We start from the raw sequence: 24,848 nt of genomic DNA, 5'->3' as shown, positions 1-24,848 counted from the left end.
GTGCTCGATAAGGCATATCTGGGTCACGTCCGACATAACGGTCAGCCCTCCTGAGGCTAGGCTGGAGGGTAGCAATGTCAATGGACGACGACGTTTCGGTCCGTCCTGGACCATTCTCAAGTCGATTGTGAATGAATCGACTTGAGAATGGTCCAAGACGGACCGAAACGTCGTCGTCCCTTCACCTTCTAGTGTGTGGTCTGGTCAATAACCGTATTTGAACAGGCTAACGTAGGGCTGTCAAATGAAGGAATAAGCCCTGTAAAAGCTTGCATTGAAAATCTATATTAGTAGAAATTGCCATATAGCTGGAAATATATAATAACAATTAATTTTATTTATAAAATATACATAAGAATATGTTAGGGGTTTAATTAATAGGTGCATAAATTCATCGTTGAACCAACGCCTCACTTGGAAATTGTGTTCACTGGTTAATTATGCAGTGCTGCTGAGTCACTGTAACGGTGTTTGCAGTGGTTTGTGCCTTGCGGCCCCACTGTCCGTCCACTGTGTAACCAGACAAGGTGGTCACTGTAGAGATACGCTCAGTACTCGGTACTTGTGGCACGGTATTTTATTGCAAATGTCACAATAACAGATTGATTGATTGATGAAGATTAAGTCACCCAAAAGGTGGTACGGGCATGAATAGCCCGTAAATGGTGGCCCTTTTGAGCCATTGCCAGTATCAATAGATGATACTGCAGATCTGTGGAGGTACGACTGCACCCTACGTGACGGGAGATGTCTCCCGTCTGCACAATAACATAAATGTTATTGTGCATTCGAATATAGAATGTTATTGTTAACTATTCGAATATAGTTCACATTGAACTATTATTTTTGTTTTAAATTTTTTCCTAGAGTCAATTGACGCACAATTTCTCCGGGAACCAGTTCCACGAATGATGAGGTTACTGAAGCAACAAAGCCGGTTGAAACTAAAATAAGTTTATTGATGTAAAATACACACAAAGGGATGAGGCAGCTCAAGCTATTCTCACCCCGTTCAGTACATCGTGTTAATACATACATATACACACATGACAAACAATAAACATATTATCAAACATTCTGAGAGATAAACATCTACATTTCCTTCCAAGCCGGTTGGTTAGTATGTTCTTAACCAGCATATGTTACATATAACCTAATATCGGCTTATAACCTAATCCATTCTGCTTTTAAACTCTGCCAAATAATAGTTCCATTTGGAGTAAATATGTGAGGTGCTGGTGTTAATAGTTTTTATTGGTGGATTCTAATATTTGGGGGAGTCGAGTGGGAGGGAGAGAGCGAGGGAGGTAGGGTGGGATGGAGGGAGGTAGGGTGGGATGGAGGGAGGGAGGGGAGAAAGGATTGATGGAGTGAGGGAGGGGGAGGGTAGCTATGCTTATTTCATACATACTCGGTCATTAGATGCTTGTTCATTATATGCTCAATCATTAGATGGTTGTTCGTTAGACGTTCGTTCATTAGAAGTTTGCTCATTGAATGTGCGTTGTTAAACGTTTGTTTAGTAAATTCTCATTCAGTGACGCTTGTTCAATAGACGTTCATTCATTAGACGCTCGTTCAGTTGACGCTCATCCATTAGAAAAAAATATATATATACGAAAACTCATTATCTTAACCCCCTCCCCCCCCCCCCTGAAGGATTCGAACCCGGACAGCTAGACTTTACATGCCCCCGGCAGTATAGTGCTGGATACTCGGCCAGCGAGTGCTAATGTGTCACTATATCTCCTGCTAACCTTATAATGTCAGCCAGTTACAGAAATTGTTCAATTTCCTTAGCCATGTAGTTACAATTAATCATTGTGCAAGAATTTCAGGTAATTTATCCTAAGTAAAAAACATTGACATTTCATACAGCGTGAGTTTAGATTTATCTCCAAATGGCTCAGTATTTTTACAATCCTTTTTTTACAATTACGATGATTGAAATTACCTACTTAAAATTATCTGCTAGATTAAGGACCTGCCCGAAACGCTGCGCGTACTAGTGGCTTTACAAGAATGTAAATACTGTACTATCCAATGTACCTTCTTGTATATATATAAATAAATAAATCCAAGATGTAATATTGTAGTGTCCTTGTCTTTTGTTAAAACTACGCTTAACTTCATTAAGATCCCTATACAAGCCGAACTGCCAGACACACTTGTAGCAAAGTCTTATTCGAGCTGTGACAACGTCTGTTTGTAAAAAAAACAAGAGAGGGTGCAGGTCGCCCGCTACGTTTGGCTGCTAGTCATGTATCATTATAAGTGTTAAAGTCATTAACCAAGCAATGGCTTTATAGCAACCCTACAACTAAGACTTCCATAGCAACACGGAACACCACAGTCTGCTGATGTTGTTACTTGTCCTCCATACACATGTTTTACGTGACACATTTCATTGTCATGAACAATGGACCTTGATTGTAACCATGATATATATGTGCTTCTGCCTACAGTTTAGACTTATTGTCTTGTGTATGACCCTCTGTCCTGCGTGACAGTGAATACAACCATTATCCTCACTTTAATAAGACAATCGAAATCCTCAGATTAGTCAAAATTTTAATTAATTTTGTCAATAAAGATGTTAATAATAATAAATGCGTTTTCCAGTTTGCACCGTTCTATTTTCTTCAAATTCATCCAACAGTTCTCATCTAATGACACTTTTAATGAACCTATTTGATAACTCAAGATTCCGATCAACACTGTCTTTATTTACTGCAATCTTAGCAAGGGCGTCAACTTGATTATGTTCCTGCAGGCCAATGTGAGAAGGAATCCACAATATTTTGATGTTTACCCGCTTATTAAGTATGCGTATACATCTGTCTGGATTCAGATACAAGCACATTATTATTTGATTGTAAACTATTTAATGCTAGTAGTGAGGAAAGGGAACCAGAAATAATTAAGCTGTCTACTTCATTGAGTGCTACCTACTACCAGTTCAACTTGCAAGGTGGATGCCCAGTTATTAACTATTATGTTTTTCAATTGTGCTTCCATCAGGCTGATGAACAATTAAATTAAAAAAAATTAGTATATATCATGTCTTGTCACTAGCATGCTTCTAGAGTACATGTTAGTGCGTGTTAACTACACTGAGTAGTCGTGATTATGAATGTGTCCATTAAAGGACAATGGAGACACGACATTATAATATTGTTGGTGCACAAAACATTTTCGTAATCTAAAATTAAGGACAAGTATTAATAGTGTTCATAAGTGAGATTTTTGTTTAATTGTACATGACAAAGTAGCAAATTAAATAATGGGCCGAAACTGAAAAATAATGATAAACGCAGTGAACGCGAGAACAAAACAAATGTAAACTCCGGACGCAGTTAAAAAATGCTCAATATTCCAGTTTTATTAACATATTTAATGAGACTCAGATTAGTAGTACAGTTTACAACGTGGTTTACAATGTGGTACACAGCGTGCCAGCGCCGAGGTGAGGTGGATGGCTACTGAGGTGACGAGACCAAAGCTTTCACAGTGGTGGTAAATCTATAAGTCTTCTCCGATCACTGCCGGAAATGGCAGGACGATCTCACGAAGTCTTCACCAGTTGCTGGCCTGAATCAAACCTGAAAGTTCAAAGGCAATAGTTTAATTCCATGTGAGTATTTTTTGTTGATATCAAAGTTCTTAGATTTTGGAATAACCTAACATAAAACCATTACTTTGAACATATATTCTTGCCATAAAAAAAAACTGTAGCAGGAATATTAGCCCATAGGAAGCAGTCCCTATTTATATAATTCGAAATTCGTCCATTTATGTTTAACCTGCACTTTAAACACTTCAGCGATTTGGGCTGGTCCATTATGTTACACATCAGTGTTTACCAACGTCTTGCCTTAATAATACTATTACATTTATATACACTGTTTTGTGTTATATATTTAACATTTTCTATATTTTGTTATACACTTTCATCCATATATATATATATTTCACTTGTCACCCCTAATCTTAGTCTCTCTAGGCAACATACCCAAACCACCTTAATCTCTTCATCAAGGAGGTTTCTAATTCCTGGGATTAACTTTGTCACTCTTGTTTGTATGTGTTCACCTGAACGTATCTCCATTAGAACTGACACCAAAACTGAACTGCAGTTTATCAACATCTGGAGAGTTATTAAGACAAACACAAGTGCATACCGACCAACCAGAATGTATACCTTTGTTTTAACAGTCCAGACCCAAGGTACGTTTCTTCTCGGGGAATGAAGGAAAAATTCACCAGCATAAATATATACATGAAAATTTAAAAAAAAAAACTAATAAAAATAGATACACTAATAGAACAAATGGACACAAGCTGACGAGGTTGAGAACTTACGACATTCTCCGTCATAATCAAATTCAAGATCCAGGCGATGGTTCTTGCAGGCTTCGAATCCCAGGGCACAGGCGTTACTGTAAGTCTTCCCGTCCGTGCCACACACAGGTTTGTAGTTAAATGGGCAGGCGTCCCTGCAGTCAGTTACTGAGCCTGGCAAGTGAAGTCGCTTCTAGTACAGTGTCAATGATATGTAATGATCCTACTAGTAGTCGTTGCAGGTTTAAACATGTATAATTATTTGTCTGTTTCTGTGAGTCAGTCAGTCTGTCCAAAGTTGGAGGTCATAGGCTTGGTGGTAGCCTCATGGAAATTTACAGGGAAATGGACTGAAGTATGGGACGGACAAATCTGGTCGGGGTAGGCCTCAGTTAAATGCATTAAGAAATATAGCATAACAACTGACCACCACCGAGCGATTTTCATGAAGTCTGAAATGAAAGTGGGCAAGTGATCTCTATAGAGTTTGAAATTACTCCCGTTAACGCACGCAATTTCATGATTTAGTCGTGGCATGTCGATTTATTCGGCTATGTCGTGGTACAGGGGCAAGGTGCGCGGCTGGGAGTATCTTGCTGGTTCGAGTCAAGCGAACATAACATTCGTTGCTCCAATTGATTTTCTCTAGACAAATTTATAACTGAAAATAGTGCAGTACATACACACACAAGAAGATAAATAAATAACATGAAAAATTAATGAATACAATTTGACGACTGTGAAAACTCACGACATTCTTCTTTATAAGCGACTGAGAGCTTGAGGTCAGGATTCTTGCATGCAACGATTTTCAGTCGACAGGCGTTGCTGTAAGTCTTCCCGTCCGTACCACACACCGGGATGTAGTCATCTGTACAGATGTCCGAGCATTGACTAATTCTTGGCCCTGGAAAGTGAAGTCTGTTGTATTACAGTGACTTTTGTAGTTGCAGATTTAACAATATTAAATAAAGAGAAAATTACCATTTTGTCCGTTCGCAATTGGCTAGAATTCTGGGGCTACTTAAACCTTCACAAGGTGGTCGTTAGGGGATTATAGTAGGTGATTATGTCAAGGTTGACGTCCATTCTTCTTGATAACCTCAACAAATAACCAGATTCCATCCTGTATGTATATAATGGTTTTGCGCTTTCCCCTAAAAATTCCCCTCCCTCACTCCCTCAAAGATTCGACCAAAATATGATGAAATGTTAGTTTGGTATATGAAGTTTATTGAAGATAGTATTTAGCCAAGACGGGTACAGTGATAAAGGGAAAGAATGATGAACAAAATTAACAAAGCAGTTCCAAAACCAATATTTATTTGCTAATGAAAACTAGCCCGACAGTACACTAGACGACGCAAAGAATCTATAACAAAGAAGCTGCAGGCACACGAGTGTATGTATTAGTGTAACCACAATCTCCAGATAAACTTACGTTTAGCAGACACTAGAGGGCCACAAGCCACCAGCAGCAGGAGGAGGGCGGAGGTGAAGGTTAGGGAACCCATCGTTGTCACAAGTCTTCACAAGGTGGCAGAACACAACCTTGGGAGAGAAAAGTAAGACATTGTGGTCATTGTTGACCCCCGCTGTTGCTGCCACGACCTGAGACCCTTACCCATGTTTGGCGGAGTGTCTACCACAACCACCATCACTGCTGTCACATTTATGACTGCAGCTGCTACTGTAATAAGTGGGAAGAAGGCTGTTGTCTTGTTACACTGCTCCAGACCAGTCACTGTTTACCTAAACAACATTATCTGTACCGTAGACTAACATTTTAATATACACGGCTGGCAATTGTTAGTTTTATCTTTAATGCTGAACCCAAAATGCCAGTCGGGGCATCCTAGGCTTGAGGACTATCATTTATCAAGGTAGACTTAAAACTTCCACAAATAAGTTCTTACGTGTAAATGAACAAATCTTCGATTTCTTACCTGTAATTCCTACTGTGGCGGCGGGACTGACTGTGGCTGTGGATCTCGCACCTTTTATACCCGCTCCAGATGCGGGGCTGCCAGACGTTTAAACTAACACTGGCACGATTTTGTACTGGGATTATTAACCTATTAAACACAATAGTTTACTAACCAAACCAGCGAGAATACTTTAGTCCTGAATATTGTCTAGGACTTATGTTAACTCAAATGAACGACCACCTAGATGGGTATACCTCACGGTCTATATACGATACAAGGTGGTCCATAAGGTTACTTTTACCGTAATATTATTTTATTAACCCAATCACATGTTAAATTTAAAATGAACAAAACAATATTAACAATACATGAATTTTTACGTTTTAATTCTAAACTGCAGTTTTATTAATTTTGTTATTTTCTTCATTTGAATGTTTACATATGATTGGGCTAATCAAATAATATTACTGTAAAGTAACCTCTAGGTGACTCCACTGGTCTCTGGAAAAAAAATTTTCGTAAAAAATATTTAAGTTTGCCTGTAATTTGTTTCATTGTTTTTTCCATCAGTGTCCTGTAAATGTTACGAATTTTAAGACGTTTAAAAATGTCTTAAAATTCCTTCAGACTTTTGTTATGTAAAGAGTAAGAGAGAGTTTTGACTTATAGAGCAGAATCCGAGAGCTTTTTTTTAAGACAGGGAAGCGGGAGGAATTTTCCTGAAACCGTGTTTGTGTACTCACCTATATGTGTCTACTGGATCGAGCGTTGGCTCCTAAACCCCGGCTTTACATCACATTAGTAGTTTACTGCATTGTCATAGACCTTTTTACAGGCTTCCTGTCCCCCGGCAAAGGGATTTAGTTACGATTTTTGTGGTAAGTTCTCTTTTAAATGTACAAAAGTTCTTACAAGAATGCAAGAACTACAAGTATTTAAGAACTTACAAGAATATATATATATATATATATATATATATATATATATATATATATATATATATATATATATATATATATATATATATATTTATATATATATATATACTGTATATATACTGTATATATATACTGTATATATATATATATATATATATATATATATATATATATATATATATATATATATATAATATATATATATATATATAATATATATATAGCGAGCTCAACATCTGGTTCCTGGATGATGGCACTCTGGCAGGCACACAAGATTCCCTGCTATAAGACCTACAGCTGGTGAAGACACGGGGGGGAGTCCATGGGTCTCGTTCTTAACCCCTCCAAGTGCGAAATTATTGCATCCAGTGAAGTAATCATTAGAGCAGTGAAATCAGTTCTACCAGAAGCCTCAGTCGTTAAACCTACCGACAGCACACTACTCGGAGCACCTCTGGGCCACAATGCCATTGCTGCAGTCCTTGACGAAAAGTTTAGAGACCTAAAGAGGATGGAAGAGAGAATTGGGGACTTGGACTCCCACGATGCCCTCTACCTTCTCACAAAGTGCCTTACCCTGCCCAGGCTAACATACTTCTTAAGGTGTGCACCAACTTTTGGCAACCCACTTCTAAATCAATATGATGAGCTCCTCAGGTCAATATTCAGGAAGGCGCTCAACCTAGATTTAGATGACAGTCAGTGGGACCAAGCAACACTGCCAGTGAGATTTGGAGGGATAGGCATACGAAAGGCAACTGAGGTAGCACTTCCAGCATTCTTATCCTCATGTACAGCAGCCAACGAATTGGCAGGGCAGATCCTACCAGAGCGTATGAGAGAGACAGCGGGAACTCATGATCAAACGTTCATCGAAGCAGCCAGACAATGGGACACCATTGCACACCCTCAACCCCGACCACAAGTCCCAAAAGACCACAAGCAGGCCCACTGGGATAGCCCCATAATGGAAAAGACTGTCACAGCAATGATTGACAACGCTGATGCTGAAAACAAAGCCCGCCTCCTAGCGGTAACAGCACCCCACGCCGGGGATTTTTTATTTGCTGTGCCCAATGCAGCCCTGGGAACTCGCCTCAGTCATGACGCTCTCCGCATTGGAGTTGCCCTTCGCCTAGCCGCCCCCATCCTCACCGAACATAGGTGCATCTGCGGAACTGCGATGGCAGACCAATATGGTCGTCATGGTCTGGTATGTCGTAAATCACAGGGTAAAATTGCAAGACATGAAGAAGTCAACGACATCATCAAGAGGAGCCTCGCCACAGCCCGCTGCCCGGCACAAAGAGAACCACACTTATCCAGACCTAACGACCCTCAGAAGCGCCCTGATGGGGTCACCTTGCTACCTTGGAAGGATGGTAAGCAAGTGGTATGGGACTACACGTGCGCTGCCACACTGGCCAGTACCTACCTCCACTACAGCACACGTGAAAGCGGTGGTGCTGCTTCTTTCAGGGAATCGCATAAAATTATTAAATACAGAGGTCTAGCACACTGCTACAGCTTTGTTCCGATCGGCTCGGAGACCCTCGGTTCGTGGGGAAAATGTGCATTGAAGTTCCTGAAGGAATTGGGGGACAAATTGATCAGCGCTACAAAAGACCAGAGAGCAAAAAGTTTCTTGTTCCAGCGCCTCAGTGTTGCGATTCAGAGGGGAAATGCCTGTTGCGTCTTGGGCACTAGTCCAACTTCAGAGGAATTCGAAGAAGTGTTTGACTTGCAACAATGATCGAACCCGTCTGTGACATTCATCAATGTTTCCCATTGTTGTGTTTTTCAAGAGATCCATAACCTTTAAGCACCTTTTTGCATTATTATTTTTGTATCAACCCATGTATATCTTGTAACCATCAAATGCATAATAAAGCACAAAAAATAAAAAAGGAAGGGGGTGGTAGGAGAAAAGCACACAGAAACTGTATTGGAGGGGATCTAAACATTCCCTCTAATGCGTTATGCGTGGTTTCCTCCGAGGCTATGGGTCCCCAATCTTCCAGCTAGAGGTGGTACTCCCTTCCATAATTAAATATATATATATATATATATATATATATATATATATATATATATATATATATATATATATATATATATATATATATATATATATATATATATAATGTACCCCTATATATATGTGGGTATATATATCCTGCAAAATTTGGGGTGCGTCGGTGCCTTTGTTTTATTCTATTTATGTAGCATAAAAAATACAGGACCCGTGGAGACACATTACATTATAATCCTGTTTGCGTACAAAACATGTTCGTATGTAAAATTATGGACCAAATATTAACTGCGCAGTTAATGGGCCAAGGTATTAACTGCAAAGTCCCGTGGCGCAATGGTAATACACTCGCCCGGCGTTTCGCCAGCGCTTTGGCCTAGGTTCGTATCCAGGCCGGGGAGGATTGACTAGGCGCCACTCTTTAACTGAACGCCTCTGTTCACCCTGCAGTGAATGGGTATGTGATTGTTAAACGTTTTGGAGGGTCGTATTCCAGGGAATATTAAGATTAAGGACCTGCCTGAAACGCTATGCATGCTGGTGCCTTTACAAGATTGTAAGAACTCTTGTATAAAAAAAGTATTCACAAGTAAGACTTTTGTTTATTAATTGTGTAAGTAAATAGGACATGGTAGAAATCAGCAAAATATATTAATATTGGGTCATAACAGAAGAAAAATTAATATTATACTGTAATATAGTGTAAACACATCAAAGTTTTTAAAGTGAGGATTGTTACGAATCCTCCATTAAGATATATTTTGTGTAAACAGTTTATGTAGCAATTTGGCTAGAGAGAGAGAGTGTTTATATAAAAGTTTTGAGAAAAATGTTTGTTTCCTGGAGTCAGGAGGCCGTAGAGCGCTGATATCACACCGCCCATGAAACTAGTACTGGGAATCAAAGGCTTATTATGGAATACATGAAGATTGTATGTACACCTTTTGTATTGGACAAATTTTCTTTTGTATATGACATTCAAACAGAGTACAGGTAAAAGGGAATATTTAAAGATTAATCAGAAATAATGGACGTTCTGGTATCAAGGGGCGAGTGACCTGGCTGGCTCCATGGACAGTAAAAGAACATGGCGGAGGGCGCTGGAGGCCGTTACCTGAATTAGTGATTTTTTTTTTTTTTTAGATATTTTTTTTTTTGAGATATATACAAGAGTTGTTACATTCTTGTACAGCCACTAGTACGCGTAGCGTTTCGGGCAAGTCCTTAATCCTATGGTCCCTGGAATACGATCCCCTGCCGCGAAGAATCGTTTTTTCATCCAAACAGAACAGAGGCTACAGTTAAGAAATTGCGCCCAGTAAATCCTCTCCGGCCAGGATACGAACCCATGACATAGCGCTCGCGGAACGCCAGGCGAGTGTCTTACCACTACACCACGGAGACTGCTCTATTTTGAGGGTTACACTCTGCCAGATGTCCAGATAAGCCACAATTTTGTATTTATTTAAGTTGCTGGAGACTCTTAAGAGTAGTTTGAGAAACTGCGGAGTAGGGATACATAAGAGTCTAGGGTTTCTAGTATATTCGTGTGTCGTAAATATTATTGCATGTGTGGGTACTTCTTCAACATACAATTATCAGACTAAAGTATTTAGGTTTGAGGTATTGTTTATGCTCTTTGTGAATGGTAATATAAATTGGTGATTGATTATTATTATTATTATATATATGTTAAGGTACATGAAGAATAGGGGAAGTTTTCTCATGAATAATATTCCCTGTTATATATATTGCTATTTAGAAATATATATTTTATTAGACACTCGACCTAGATGTTGTTATGCTCATGTGGGGATTTCCCCTGTGCTTTACCATCAAAGCTAATAACCATCATACATCCCTTGACAAGCTAGTGAAGTAAGTGTTAACTAAGCATATGATCGGAGTACTAGGATAGGGGCGCTGCTCAACACATGACTGGATATTAAAGGTCAGGCCGAGACAGTAAAAACACCAACACACAAAAGGCATAGTTAGGACAGTTAAACATGCTCAGTATTCCAGTTTTATTAACATACTTAATGAGAATCAAAATAGTAGTACAGTTTACAAAGTGGTACAGAGAATGGAGTTACTGGCGTTGCACAGCGTGCCGGCGTCGAGGTGAGGTGGACGGCTACTGAGGTGTTGTGGCCAAAGTTGACCAGACCACACACTAAAAGGTGAAGGGACGACGACATTTCGGTCCGTCCTGGACCATTCTCAAGTCGATTGTGAGACCATACTCAATCGACTTGAGAATGGTCCAGGACGGACCGAAACGTCGTCGTCCCTTCACCTTCTAGTGTGTGTGGTCTGGTCAACATACTTAAGCCACGTTATTGTGACTCATCGCCTGCTTGTGGCCAAAGCTTTCACAGTGGTGGTAAATCTGTAAGTCTTCTCCGATCACTGCCGGAAATGGCAGGACGATCTCTGGAAGTCTTCTCCAGCTGCTGGCCTGAATCTAACCTGAAAGTTAGAAGGCAATAGTTTAAGTCCATGTGCATATTTTTGTTACTTTGTTATCTTAGATTTTTGAATAGCCTAACATGAGACTATATAAACATATATTCTTGCCATAAAGAAAACTTTAGAACACCTATTAGCCCATACGATGCAGTCCCTCTTTATATCCTTCCAAACTCTTTCGTGTATGTCTAATTTGCACTTGAAACAATCCATCGATTTAGGCTGGTCCATTATGTTACCCAAACTAGTATATACTAACGTCTTGCCTTAATAATACCATTAAATTTATATATACTTTTTGTATATCCTCTTTTTTATACACGTCCACCTATTTACATATTTTAATGTAAATTTTATTATTTTTAAGATAAAAATACAATAAGATACATGTTACATAGATAAGATAATAAGATACATCCTACTCTGTCAATGTAGTGAAGCTTTCTTAATCTCCATTCATAAGGATTAACTTTGTAATCCTTGTCTGTACGCATTCCAGTGAACTTGTCTCCACTAATACTGAGACCAAAACTGAGCTGCACAGTCTATTCCGGCCCCAACATTGTCGAGATAAAGCTGAAGAACAATATCTACCGTCTTTGATACCTGATCAACCAGGCTGTGACTCATACGTCTATCTGCGATCCAACAGCCTGGTTGACCAGTTCAGCAATAAGGTGGCCTGGTCGGGGACCGGGCCGCGGGGACGTTGAGCCCCGAAATCATCGCAAGGTATGTGACCAAGCAGCAAGTGTACTTTAGTCTTGAACATAGTCCAGGACTAATGTAAACTCTTTGTTTGTGTACACTAATCTCCTATCGCCTTTATTCCAAGCATTTTCCCAACATTTTTTTGAGCCTTAGATCCCTACTATTCTTGACACAGATCTTTTCTGTATTTATATTTCGCAAACTGAACAATGTTCAGCTGATACCGGTAATTTCTGTGTCTAAAATATTTTTGGAACCTTTAGAGCAACACAAATATGTCGCTAAATATTCAAGGTGTTTAACCAGAGAGAGTTGCGTCCGGTATAATCACTTTACCTTAAGTACAGGCTGGGACAGTTACTCCTTGGTAAAGGTATTTTTCTCAAAGGATTAAGATAATTAAGAAGGTAGTGCGTGTCTCCGGGGAATGAAGACAACACAATTATAAATAAAAAATAATTTCACTCAGAAAAAAACACACCAATAGAAAATATGGACTCAAGGTGACGAAGTTTAGAACTTACGACATTCTCCATCGTAATCAACTTTGATATTGAGCTCAGGGAAATTGCAGGCTTCGATCCCCAGGGCACAGGCGTTAGGGTAAGTCGTCCCGTCTGTGCCACACACAGGGTCGTAGTTAAGTATGCAGACATCCGAGCATTGATTTGCTGGGCCTGAAAAATGAAGTCACTTGTAGCACAGAGACAATGATGTGCGATGATCCTACTAGCAGTCGTTTGCAGGTTCAACAAGATGTTATATACAGAATATATAATATATATATGCGGGAAAACCATAGATAAATGGGAAAGGTGAATGTTGAGCGTTTCGGCTGGTCAGCGCCTTTCTCAGCAACAGACTGGCTAAGGGGCAGCAGAGGGAGGCTGGAGGCCAACGTCTGGGACCTGACCACCCATCCCCAGGGAGAGATGTAGCCAGCAACCAGGGATAGTTGGCAGAGGTGGGTAGAGATAGCCTAAGCTACACACTAGAAAGTGAAGAGACGACTACGTTTCATATATTTGAAATAACAAATATTTCAGCCACGTTATTGTGACTCCTCGTCTGCAGCCTAAGCTACTCTATCTCGCGTGTAGTGTAGATGGTTACAGTGATGAAGGGCGTGTGTAGTGTAGATGTTACAGTGGTGAAGGCCATGTGTAGTGTAGATGCGGCCTCCGTCACCCGAGTAACGCCGGGTATCCCTCCCCCTCTAGTATAAAATATTTATGCTTGTAATAAATATTACATTGTTATATAAGCATAATTCCCGAAATAATTAAAAACAATGAATTTAAGTGCACAAATAAATCCAGATTATCGTGATGTATTAATTATAAAATCAGCTGGAACCATTTGGGGGGAAAGGATTCGAACCCGCACAAGCTGTGTATACTCACAAGCACACGCCTTGGTGGTCTTATTAAGACGTGTGCTTGGGAGTACCTACTGTGCACGTTCGAATCCTTCTCATGTCACCTACTGATTTTCTCAGTTATAAAGTAGTTTTATCCAGGACGATTGAGCAGAGTATAATACACTGAGTTCATCACACAAAACAAATGATACCATAAAACAGGTTAATACTTATATGATATGGTTGTGATAAAGCCTAATTTTATCTACAGAAATACAATTTGCTGCTTAATATTATATAATAAAGACTAACATAATAAATTAACACTATCACTAGTATATAACAATCCTAAAAAACAGCTTAGAATGAGATTGATAAACACAATTAACAAACAAACTGTTCCAGAACCAATATTCTTCTTCTAAATTTAAACTAACATGACACGCAGTACGCTAGACGACGCAAACAAACTGTGTAACAAAGAAGCTGCAGGTATATTAAGCGTTAGAATGAACAAACCACAAACTCCAGATAAACTTACGTTTAGCGGACACTAGAGGGCCACAAGCCACCAGCAGCAGCAGGAGGGCGGAGGTGAAGGTCAGGGAACCCATCGTTGTCACAAGTCTTCACAAGGTGGCAGAACACAACCTTGGGAGAGAAAAGTAAGACATTGTGGTCATTGTTGACCCCCGCTGTTGCTGCCACGACCTGAGGCCCTTACCCATGTTTGGTGGAGTGTCTACCACAACCACCATTACTGCTACCACGACCTGAGACTCTTACCCATGTTTGGTGGAGTGTCTACCACAACCACCATTACTGCTACCACGACCTGAGACCCTTAGTGGCATGTTTGGTAGTGTCTACCTCAACTACCATTACTGCTACCACGACCTGAGACCCTTACCCATGTCTGGTGGAGTGTCTACCACAACCACCATTACTGCAGCCACGACCTGAGACTCTTAGAGACATGTATTCTTAGGTACCATCACTTCTGCTGCCACCACAACCATCATCACTAATACTGCCATCACCACTACTCCGGACCAGTTACTGTGTATATAGCTGGACACATTATTATCTATAATGAGAACCAAGATTAAAATCGGGGTCTGGTGTTTGTTAATTTTATCGTTAGTTAATGTTTAAACGTAAATGCAAGTAGGGGGCATGAAAGGCTTGAAGACTCCATCATTATCAAAGTAGATTCTAAATGTCCACAAACTAAACTTCTTACCTGTAACTCCTACTGTGGCGGCGGGACTGACAGTGTGGCTGTGGCTCTCACGCCTTTTATACCCTCCCCAGATGCGGGGCTGCCAGACGTTCAAACTAACACTTATAGGATTTTGTACTGGAATTAAGACCTATTAACCACACTGGTTTATTGACCAATCAGCAATACTATATATGAACGTTGTCTAGGACTAAAGTAAACTCTTTAAGTGTATATGCATCTAGAAGACATGCTGTACCATCATCAGATTTCAGAACTTCCTTAAAATTCATTCAATATTTTGTTACATAAGGATTACATGGGGGAGTTTTTTACTCTTAAAAGCAGCTTCTGAAACTTTTCCTAGAGTGAGAGAAGCGAGAGAAAGTCCCCCAGAAGCCGGCCCCTGTAGCGAGGCGCTTGTGTATTATCCTAAATGTGTGTGTCTACGGGATCGAACGTCAGCTCTTGATCCCCGCCTTACGACTCACTAGTGGTTTACTTTATTTCCAAAAGCCTAACTATACAGGCTTTCTGTCCCCGCCAAAATTGGGAATTATTTACGAGTTTTTTGGGGAAATTTTGTGTTATCTTTGTTATTCATCTGTGTTTCTTTGTTTCAGTCTGTGTCTCTTGTTTCAGTCTGTGTCTCTTGTTTCAGTCTGTGTCTCTTGTTTCAGTCTGTGTCTCATGTTTCAGTCTGTGTCTCTTGTTTCAGTCTGTGACTCTTGTTTCAGTCTGTGTCTCATGTTTCAGTCTGTGTCTCTTGTTTCAGTCTGTGTCTCTTGTTTCAGTCTGTGTCTCATGTTTCAGTCTGTGTCTCTCTTGTCTTCGTCTGTGTCTCGGTCCCCCTTGTTATCAGAGAATAAGTCACCATGACGGAACTGAAACCTATAACCCAATCCTAACATATGACGTGATATGAAAGCGATATTTCGGCCCGTCGTGGACCCTAATATGACGAAGTTTCGGTCCGTCGTGGACCCTTATATGACGACGTTTCAGTCCGTCGTTGATACCTTATGTGATGACGTTTTGGCTCGTTGTGGACCCTTATGTGACGACGTTTCGGTCCGTCGTGGACCCTTATGTGACGACGTTTCGGTCCGTCGTGGACCCTTATGTGACGACGTTTCGGTCCGTCGTGGACCCTTATCAAATCGTCACGTGGCGATCATTTGGTATATTACGTGAGGGTTGGATTATTATAATGCTAGCATGTCTCTCACGCTCATTCTTTCATTAAATGTTATGAGAGCCAGTTCCTTCAGTCTTTCCACTTAACTTAATCCCTTCGGCTCAGGAACTGGTATTGGTGCATGTTGAGTTTCTCCAAGTTGGGGTTCCATGCTGGGAATACTTACTCAAGACTGAATCTCACATCATGGATGCTGGGTGTGGAAAAACTGATAGAGTGAGAGAGATGAAGCGGAAAGAGTTAAGTACAGGTTGACTGCATAATCCATGACAATCCTAAGGCCTTACATACAGTGCTTGACTGAGGGCTCAGGGGCGTGTTAGGGGCGGTACTCACTGGCTGAAGTGATCTTCCTGTAGAAGAAGTTAACACTGAGAGCGGATATATCAGATGGGAGTAGTGAAACAACCAATGATAAACATACATATTTTTTCATTAAATATTATTATTATTATTATTATTATTATTATTATTATTATTATTATATTATTATTATAATAAGTGAGTTTCTCAATAGAAAATCCTTGGGCCCATCCTGTTTGTGCTGTAAGATAATATAATCAGTACAACAACACTACATGACAGCTCTGTTCTCTGTTTCTTGATGCTTCCAAGACATATGACAAAAGCTGAATAAAATTAGCTTTAAAATAAATCTGTTGATCCGTAACGGTTAACCTGCAATTGCTAGATACCTTTACGTATATCATCAGGTCTACGAAGAAGAAGCTGCTAAATGTTACAGTGTTCACTCTTAAACACTTATCACGAAGAAATGTGGTGAAACAAACAGCTGAGCTTGATGCATATGACGTGATGGCTTAAGATGTGCAGTGTTTCTAGAGGAGAGACATTGTACATCTATATATGTGGGTCCTTCTTATATATAGCACATAGATAACAGTTGATACTTAAAGAAGTGGAGATTCCCAAGGATATAAATACGACATAGAAAACACTTAGACATTGACAAAGTCAACAAATAATAGAGACAAGAAGAGAGTCACACGTGAGAGTCACACACATATCAACATCAGCTACATACATATACATATATCTATATCAAAATAAACATCTTGAGTATGGGTGGAGCGAGAAAGTGGACTGAACTGATATAAGGGGAACCTGATAAAGTAGATAAAGAAACGTTATTTAAAGCTGGGAACTGCATAAGCTATGTACCTGGTCATAGGTGCAAACTAGAGATACAGATGACAGAAGGACTCTTTTACAGTATTAAGAGACGTCAATCAGAAGATTAGGTAAAATGAAGAAGTCACTGTAGCTAACTTAATTAATACACAATTTGATATAAGAGTGTACGGAAGGCAGGCCTAGGAGCCCAGCTTGTCTCTGTCAGCACATTCGGGTTGTTGTTGTTTTAGATTCAGCTACTGGGAACAAAACGTTCCAAGTAGCACAGGGTATGGTGAGCCCGTAGTGAACTTACCTGGCACAGGAGCGGGGCTGTAGCTGACGTCACATTCAGGTGAGCACACACACACACATGCGCGCTAGTTCTCTCTGAACTGCGCGGGAAAATATCATGTAAACCTGTTATTCTAGGAAAGTTTTCAGAGGCGGTTCAACCCAGCATCAGAAGTGGGTATAAAAGGCGGGCAATCAGCTACCCAGCGTCAGTCCTGCCACAACTGGATGAGAAAAAAAGGTGAGAACTTAATTTTGTGATAATGCTGTAGTCCTCAAGCCTAGGAGGCCCCAACTTGCATTTGGGTTTAAACATTAAGGGTCTCGCAGTACAGTTGGCTTCGTTCTCGACTCACAATGGGGAATCCTGGATTCGATTTTAGGGCACGATGAAAATGGTTGGACACGTTTATTATCACCTAACGCGTTTGTTCACCTCGATATAAACAGCTACCCGACAGTTAGTCAACTGTCGCGGGTTTGTATCGTGGGAAGGGTCAGCAATTCGACCTTGGGCGGTGGACCTCGATACAAGCCCAAAGTAAATATGTTTATATTATTACTAGCAGTACCCGGCTACAGCAACCTTCCCTGTCACCCAGTCCTCACCCGTCTCCTCGGCTTCCCAACCATTCCCCTCGTCCTTTCCCCACCATCCTCTCTTCCTTCCCACCATGCTCCACTCCCCTGTCCCTTTGTCCTCCCCACCATTCTCCATTCCCCCATCCCCTCGTCCCCACCATCCCAAACTCCCCCGTCCCCTCATCCTTCCCCCTCCCTTGTCCCCTCGTCATCCCCACCATTCCCCACTCCCTCATCCGATGCCTTCCCAAATGGTCTGATGTTCCCCATCAGAAAATTGGGAACATCAAGTGATTTGATGTTCCCATCACTGAAATATAAGAAAAACAGTTAAAAAATGAAATGAAAATATGAAAAAATAAAAAAATAAACTATACTCACGAAATGAACGGTATGGTAAACAACACAGCTCAATTCCAACACAATGTCACACAAAATAATTCAATAAAAAGAAAGTAATCGAAATCTATGAAAATAAAATTTATCAATGCAATCGGAAACATTGAAATGGAATTCGTGACATATTTAGTATAGCGTGAATGTTGCTATTATGTGCATCAGATGGCGCTGTTTTTCAAAAACGCATGGTTTTACCTGTTAAGACGATACTGGTAGTGGTAGCTGCAGCAGTAATGGTGGTAGACACTCCACCAAACATGGGTAAGGGTCTCAGGTCGTGGTAGCAGTAATGGTGGTTGTGGTAGACACTGAACCAAACATGGGTAAGGGTCTCAGGTCGTGGCAGCAACAGCGGGGGTCAACAATGACCACAATGTCTTACTTTTCTCTCCCAAGGTTGTGTTCTGCCACCTTGTGAAGACTTGTGACAACGATGGGTTCCCTGACCTTCACCTCCGCCCTCCTGCTGCTGGTGCTTGTGGCTTGTAAGTTATTGTGGCTTGTTCTGTCACGTTAGTTATGCGCGTATGGTAACCTAGTTTTACTTACTTATTTGTACTTGCGGGTAATTGAGTTCCTGACTCTAAACTCTGTAATCTACTGGTATATAGGTTCCGGAGCATATTGCGCTGTCATATCTACTTCTTAAATCACTTCATATATGCTCACCTAGTTATGTTCTCACTATATGTGTTTGTATGTGTGTGTGTGTTCACACAACCCGTTCTCACACTTTATTACAGTCAATATTGACTTATTAAATACGTGCATATGTGACATACTAAACATACTAGTTTACCTTGAAAAGCTTCATAGAAAACACCGACCTTACCTAACCTTCTTAGTATGTTAAGATAAGCATCTTATTGCTTCGTAATTACAATTATTACTTAACCTATTATAGGTATAGGTTATACCTATAATAATTACATTATTATTACAATTAATAATTACAATTATTACTTAACCTATTATAGGTATAGGTTAAGTAATAATTGTAATTACGAAGCAATAAGATGCTTATCTTAACATACTTAGAAGGTTAGGTAAGGTCGGTGTTTTCTATGAAGCTTTTCAAGGTAAACTAGTATGTTTAGTATGTCACATATGCACATATTTAATAAGTCAATATTGACTATACGAAAGTGCGAGAACGGGTTGGTTCACCAGTTTGTACCTGGAAGGTTGAGCATCTGCTCTTAATTAAGCTCCGCCTTTAGACTACCAATAGTTCAAATCAGTAACTTTTTGCGCTCATGGGTGTGTGTCTTGATTACCCCATTTTTTTTTTATAAATGCACGAGACATCTTGGGTGAGTAATGAGTCTCTCGTGTTCATCATGGGACGTGATAATGTTCTTCTGCGCACGAGAAGTTCACAGTTAGCTTTACTTAAATGAGTTTTGGTGAAAAGTAAAGTTATTTTCCATTGTTAGGAATTATATTTATGGATGATTTTTTGTTTTCGGTGCCCACATGTACACTGTTCCCCCCCCTCCCCCCAGCCCCTACAGCGGCGGCGGGCACGTCCAGATGTCCCCAAGGGTGCCGGGAAATTTACCATCCGGTCTGTGGCTCTGACGGCGTGACGTACGACAACGACTGCTACTTGAGTATTGCTTCTTGCAACAGCAACTGGAGCATCAAGAAGCTACACGACGGCTCTTGTAGTGAGTATTTCAATGTGATCTGTTTCAATTTGTTATCAGTAAATGACTTTGGCGGAAAGTTTTCCAAAGACTTAATAAAGAATTTAGACGAAATTGGAGTAATAAGTATCACTAATGAACGTTTTTCTTCGCTATTAGTAAGATCGTCCCCCATTCATATATTAGAACCCGAAAGTTAATACATAATTACAAACATAATACAACCGTAAGGATATAATCAATGTAATTAATGTTTATAATAAATACTAATGATAATACTAATCAACTTTTTAACTATAGTAATACTTTCTTATAAATGAATATACATAAGAACCGTTAGTCAGGGAACTTAGGTTCATCATCAAGTAATTGTCTTAAAGACTGACGTCTTAACAAGTGAGCAAATCCACAAAGGGCGTGATGAGGGTTCGAACCTACGCATGGGATGTTCCCAGATGCGACTTAGTCAACTGTACCACGACATGGTACAAGTTGACAAGTGAGCTGTTCTGTCTTAAGTGTTGGTGCCACAGTCTTAAGCCCTCGACAACTCCGGAAAATTTGGTTCGTGCCGAATTCGTCTTGTTGAGCAGCGAAGAAGGCTTTCACTTTATGACATATTTCCAATTAATTTTCTTTCTTACAAACTTCATTTGTGTTATTATGTTGTCGGGTCAATAGTTTACTAGTTTCTCATTTTTATCCTTTGCGAAACTCTTAAATGCCTGCTCATATTAATTCCAATTCTGTCTTTAAGTTAAGACAGTTTGATAAGATCGACCAAGTGAGACATGATCTCAATGAAGGTAACGACCAGTAAGCCAAACAGCTCTCGCTAGACGTTACTGTACGTGACGACTACTGAACCCACTGTCACCAGAGTTACGTCATCACTACGTTGGTTCAAGGGTTCAACAACATGATAATTAGGTTACACCGGAGCAGGTCTGGTGCCTCATGTTTGGCGGGGCCCACATATATACTTTCTCTCTCTCGCTCTCTCTCTCTCTCTATCTCATCTTCCTGTCCAATCTATTCTTGAAACCAGTCAACAATCCATGATTGTTTGCCTTCAGGACGTCTCTGCCTCTACTACAACCCCGGTAATATAATTTTATATATAATCGGTATTCTCTTAAAATTAAGATATTGTTCTCTATTACTTCAGGTTAGATGCCAGCCAAGGACTCCGACTTACTCCAGACGAATGAAGAACACTTTTGGAGTGTTGTGGCTCCAGGTCCAGGTCGCCCCCACCAGCTCGCACGTCCTGATGGACGCTCTCTCTACCACGCACTTTACTAATAATAACTTAGTGGTTCCTCACTTACATTTGTCAATAAAGTAGGTATAGATATATTAGTTTTTTGTTAATGCCCACTTTTAAGAAATAGTTCTCTCTATTTTTTGCACACGCGAGAGGGGCCTCGTGGCTGAATGGACAGCGCTCTGGGGTCTTAGTCCTAAGGGTCCGGCTTCCATCCCCGGCAGAGGTAGAAACAAATGGGCAGAATTTCTTTCAGCCTGGCGCCCCTATTCACCTAGCAGTAAATAGATACCTGGGAGTTAGACAGCTACCAAGGGCTGCTTCCTGGGGATATGTGTGTTAGAAATATATGTAGTAGACATATCCATTACCACAATAAGCCACACCCACCCTGAAAGCACCTGCACAGTTATCTAGATATTTGTAATTGTGAATTCCTTTACTTACGCTGAATGTCCGCGTATCACAGTTCGGTTCTACTCTCGAGGAGCTATAGTAACCTGTTATTAATTAACGGTAGCGTAGTGGTCTACACAGTTGGCTCACAACTGAATGGTCATTACGGTTCCCGGGCGAGATGATGCCTCTGTTCACCCAGGACCACGACAAACCAAACAGGCTTCCTGTCCCCCGACAACAGGAAATCATTAGTCGTAACTTCCAGTGTTCCCTCGAGCGCTAATGTGTAAGAATCTAAAACTAGGAAAATAAATCAGACATCACATAAACTCTCACGACATTATTAAATCTGATTGTGAAAAGCGTCAGTAAGTCGAGATGATCTGATACCGATCAAATTATTCGTAAATTTATTCATAATTCGATTCAAGGATGTTTATAGTTAGAACCTTCTGTAACAAGCTGTACTGTATTCCTTCAGCTGTATCTTGGCCTTGTCTGGAGCCACTTGGTTTATGCTGTAAAGATTTGAGTGCAGTGTAAACTCCTGTACCATATACACGGCAAAGTTACTTCTGTGAATTATGAACTCTGTGAAGATAAATTAACATAATTTACATTTTACAGACAGTCTAGAGTAAGGGAGATGTGACTGAGGTGTAGGGGGAGGGAGGGAGGGGGTATAACTGACGTGTAGACTAAGGGGTAGAAATGTCTTGGGTGTAGAGTGAGGGGGGGGGGGGAAGGCCATGACTTGATTATATTTGACTTTTGGAGTCCTAAGGTGATGAGACTACACACTGCTGAAGTGCCACTTTCCACCGTTTATACCATACAATTTTTATATGCCATGGTTACACCAGGCTACTTAAGAAACGCCGAAGACTTCTCAGTCCATCCTAGACCATCCTAGTCGTGTGTGATAATAACTTTAGGTTCTGCTGGCGATTATTTGTATTCAATCCGTCCTCGACTCAAGTCCATTACATTCAGCGGTCAACCCCACAGACGCATTCATATATTTTAACATGCTGTTCATTGAAAACGGGAATTTTCTCAAGTATAAATTAATATTATAATGTATTAGCATATTGTGTATAAATAGGCATAGGTTAGGTTAGGTTAGGTGTTTAGGTTCTGCTGGCGATTATTTGTATTTGTAGTACGTGGGTGAAGCATTTACAGCGTTGTGATTCGAACAAAATTCGTCAGTGAAGCACTTGTTCCGAATATGTTCGAACGCAGCAGTTGTGAGTCATGTGTAAACCGCTTTTCATTCATAAACAGGGGGTTTGGCGGGTGGATGGAATCACTTTTGGATCTTTGTTTGGAGGACGGGCTGCCTGCAGGTAGCGTGAAGAGTCACCCATCATAACGATCCACAAAGCCCTGGTAGACAGTCATGGAACCGAACTTCACCACCGCCCGGTGACTTGCAACAATCTGTACACTACACACCACCGACACATCCAATCGCAAAAGGTCCAACAGCACTACTTTATCTGCTGGGTAAGACGTATGTCCGGTGAATTCCAGGCCAATTGTATCCTTCCGCTTTACAGGGACAAAGGCACCCCCATACCACTGGCCAGCACGGCCCCCAACAGCGCCCACCAACAAACACTCTCAGTGTTTGGTGGAGTGTTTTGGTTACACTCTTCGAGGCGGGACCAAAGAGCCAAAGCTCAACCCCCGCAAGCACAATTAGGTGAGTACGAACCATCGAACACTGGAGCACACAGCGACACAATTGTCCCCACGGACAGCCAGACAAGGAGTTAAGGATAGTGGTGGTAACAGGTGGCTAGGAATCACCAGAACGCCAGTTAAAGTCACTATTACCTCAAAATTATTTTTACAATATTTATTATTCTCTGTTTCTACAATGAGACTTGCATATTTATAAGCAATACGAAGTCTTGGATCTCAATAGGCAAAGTTATAAATTATGGCACAATCTCCCTCACGCACCTCTTCTCTCTACAGTATACAGTTTGTCAAGGTTTGTCACAGCTCTAGAGAAGGAGTCGGCAGCGTTAAAGTAACCTTCAAGACATCTTCCCTAAGCTGGCTTAAGACAAGGGTCAGAGCAGTGTTAGAGGGGGAATAATAACCATTTTCTGTACTATAGCCCTAAGTAATAAGCAAATAGCACTTACTTCCTAAGGACAAAACAAAATGTCTTACACAGAGTAAGGAATCCTCTCATTGTCCTGGTTTCCGTTATGTAGTTCCCGAGACCTTTACAGCCTAGGACCATCATAGTCTAGGACTTTCACAGCCTTGAACCTGCATCTCCTAAAAACGTTAACTGACGATCGTGAATTTTAAGGGTTACACTGCCAGATGTCCAGATAAACCACAATTTCGTATTTATTCAAGTTGGTGGGGACCCTAGAGTAGGTTGAGAAGCTGCGGAGAAAAGTAGGGATACATAAAGAGTCCAGGCTTCCTAGTATATCCATGTGTGTCTGGTAAATATTATTGCATGTGTGGGTTTTCCTTCAACATACAATTATCATATTAAAGTATTTAGGTTTGAAATATTGCTTATGCTATCAGTGAATGGTAAAACATATTGGTGATTATTATTATATAGATGTTAAGGTACATGAAGAGTAGGGGAAGTTTTATCCTAAATAATATTCCCTGTTACGTTATTTATTTGTAAATATATGTTTTATTTATGTCACTCGACCTAGATGTTTCTACCCTTCTGTAGGGATTTCCCTGGGCTTTACCAGCAAAGCTAATATCCATCATACATCCCTAGACAAGCTAGTGAATAGTTAACTAACCATATGATCAGAGTACTAGCCGAGGAGCGCGGTCAAACACATGACTAGATATTAAAGCAAAACCGAGATAGAGTAAAAACACCAACAACGCAAAAGACATGGTTAGGACACAGTTAAATAATGC

The 24,848-nt window shown here is 40.5% G+C and overlaps 1 protein-coding gene and 1 long non-coding RNA gene across 4 annotated transcripts; one reads left to right on the top strand and one right to left on the bottom strand.

Moving 5' to 3' along the window:
* The first annotated feature begins 1,163 nt into the window (after positions 1 to 1,163).
* LOC138356077 (uncharacterized) lies at positions 1,164 to 1,586 on the top strand. Its single transcript, XR_011224181.1, has 2 exons — positions 1,164 to 1,307; positions 1,352 to 1,586. It is a non-coding gene; the product is annotated as an uncharacterized lncRNA (long non-coding RNA).
* Positions 1,587 to 3,367: 1,781 nt separating this feature from the next.
* Positions 3,368 to 15,180, bottom strand: LOC123747586 (four-domain proteases inhibitor-like). Of its 3 annotated transcripts, none has more exons than XM_069311702.1 (5): positions 15,026 to 15,180; positions 14,324 to 14,433; positions 5,093 to 5,248; positions 4,363 to 4,515; positions 3,368 to 3,602 (listed from the first exon to the last, which is right to left on the bottom strand). In XM_069311702.1, the coding sequence occupies exons 2-5, from the start codon at positions 14,394 to 14,396 to the stop codon at positions 3,577 to 3,579; spliced, it is 408 nt and encodes a 135-aa protein (XP_069167803.1). In that variant the 5' UTR covers positions 14,397 to 14,433; positions 15,026 to 15,180; the 3' UTR covers positions 3,368 to 3,576. The 3 variants fall into 3 exon arrangements, with proteins under 3 accessions (XP_069167803.1, XP_069167802.1, XP_045585765.2); XM_069311701.1 differs by lacking the exon at positions 14,324 to 14,433 and adding an exon at positions 5,783 to 5,892 and having other exon boundaries at positions 15,026 to 15,049; XM_045729809.2 differs by lacking the exons at positions 14,324 to 14,433; positions 15,026 to 15,180 and adding exons at positions 5,783 to 5,892; positions 6,288 to 6,334.
* Positions 15,181 to 24,848: the final 9,668 nt, after the last annotated feature.

The sequence above is a fragment of the Procambarus clarkii genome, chromosome 70 (genome assembly GCF_040958095.1).
Source record: "Procambarus clarkii isolate CNS0578487 chromosome 70, FALCON_Pclarkii_2.0, whole genome shotgun sequence".
NCBI lineage: Eukaryota > Metazoa > Arthropoda > Malacostraca > Decapoda > Cambaridae > Procambarus > Procambarus clarkii.
This window is presented reverse-complemented; position numbering and strand designations above follow the sequence as displayed.